This window comes from Plasmodium cynomolgi (genome assembly GCF_000321355.1).
Source record: "Plasmodium cynomolgi strain B DNA, scaffold: 1112, whole genome shotgun sequence".
Taxonomy (NCBI): Eukaryota; Apicomplexa; class Aconoidasida; order Haemosporida; family Plasmodiidae; genus Plasmodium; species Plasmodium cynomolgi.
In genome coordinates, this window is record NW_004193170.1 from 1 (window position 1) to 1,059 (window position 1,059).

The window sequence follows — 1,059 nt, forward strand, 5'->3', positions numbered from 1 at the left end:
GCTCGAGAAAAAGGAAAGTATTGCCAAAGAACAATGTGAAGTTTATATGAAAAATAATTTAAAAGACTATTTAGTTGAAGAAGGTGACTCTTTTAATAAAGGTTGTGCCAATGCTTATAGTCATATAACAACCTTAAGATATAGTCATGAAGGAAATATATCTGGATTTTGTGAATATACCAATTTCTGGCTCTATGGCAAGTTGAAATTAACTGATAAAATTACATATAATAAGATACTGCATGATTTTTTTGAAAATCTTGATAATTTTTACGATTGCAAAGAGTATGCGGAAGCTATTGACGAAAATACATATAGTGATCTTAAAAAATTAGATGAATTGTATGAAAAATTTTATATTTTTAAAGAAGAATCTTCAACTGACGATCATAATCGTTGTATAAAAGGTGAAATATGTGCCCAAGAATATAAGAAACTCGAAAATACATGTGTGCGAAATGGTAACAATAGTTTTTGTAATGAATTAGAAAAATTTCGAGTTCTATTTAATAATCATCTTGAATCAATGATTAAATGCAATAACATGGAAGAATTACAATCTTTCCAAGGAACTTCACTAGCTTCTACCATTTCACTCCCACTTTATGTTATGTCAGTAATGTCTTTCTTTTCATTTATTACTTATAAGGTGGGTAAATTTTTTGTACAAAATTAATAACACTATATTACAATTTATGGTGTACCTATAATAAAAACATTGATATGTTATAAAATTTGTATAATTTAACATGTCATATATTTTTTCTAATATTAGTATACCCTCTTAGCATCATGGATAAAACTTAAATTAATGAAGAAGAAAAGATACATTAATGAATTATTACAGGAATACGAAAATAGAGAAAATAATTCGAACAAGAGTCCATACAACATCCCCTATAGTGTGTCAGAATAATCCTAATGGAGAAATACAAAACATAGTGTATATGCATCAATGCGAATTAATGATTATATAAAATATGTGCAACAATTCCATGATATATATTAAATTTAAATTAATGACTGAAATATTCATTTTATGATTAAAATAAATAACAT

The 1,059-nt window shown here is 25.8% G+C and overlaps 1 protein-coding gene across 1 annotated transcript; it reads left to right on the plus strand.

The window, feature by feature from the left end:
• Positions 1 to 46: 46 nt before the first annotated feature.
• On the plus strand, positions 47 to 676 carry PCYB_006850 (hypothetical protein; the record flags this gene model as incomplete). The annotated part of the gene is made up of 2 exons (XM_004228106.1): positions 47 to 616; positions 650 to 676. The coding sequence occupies 2 exons, from the start codon at positions 47 to 49 to the stop codon at positions 674 to 676; spliced, it is 597 nt and encodes a 198-aa protein (XP_004228154.1).
• Positions 677 to 1,059: the final 383 nt, after the last annotated feature.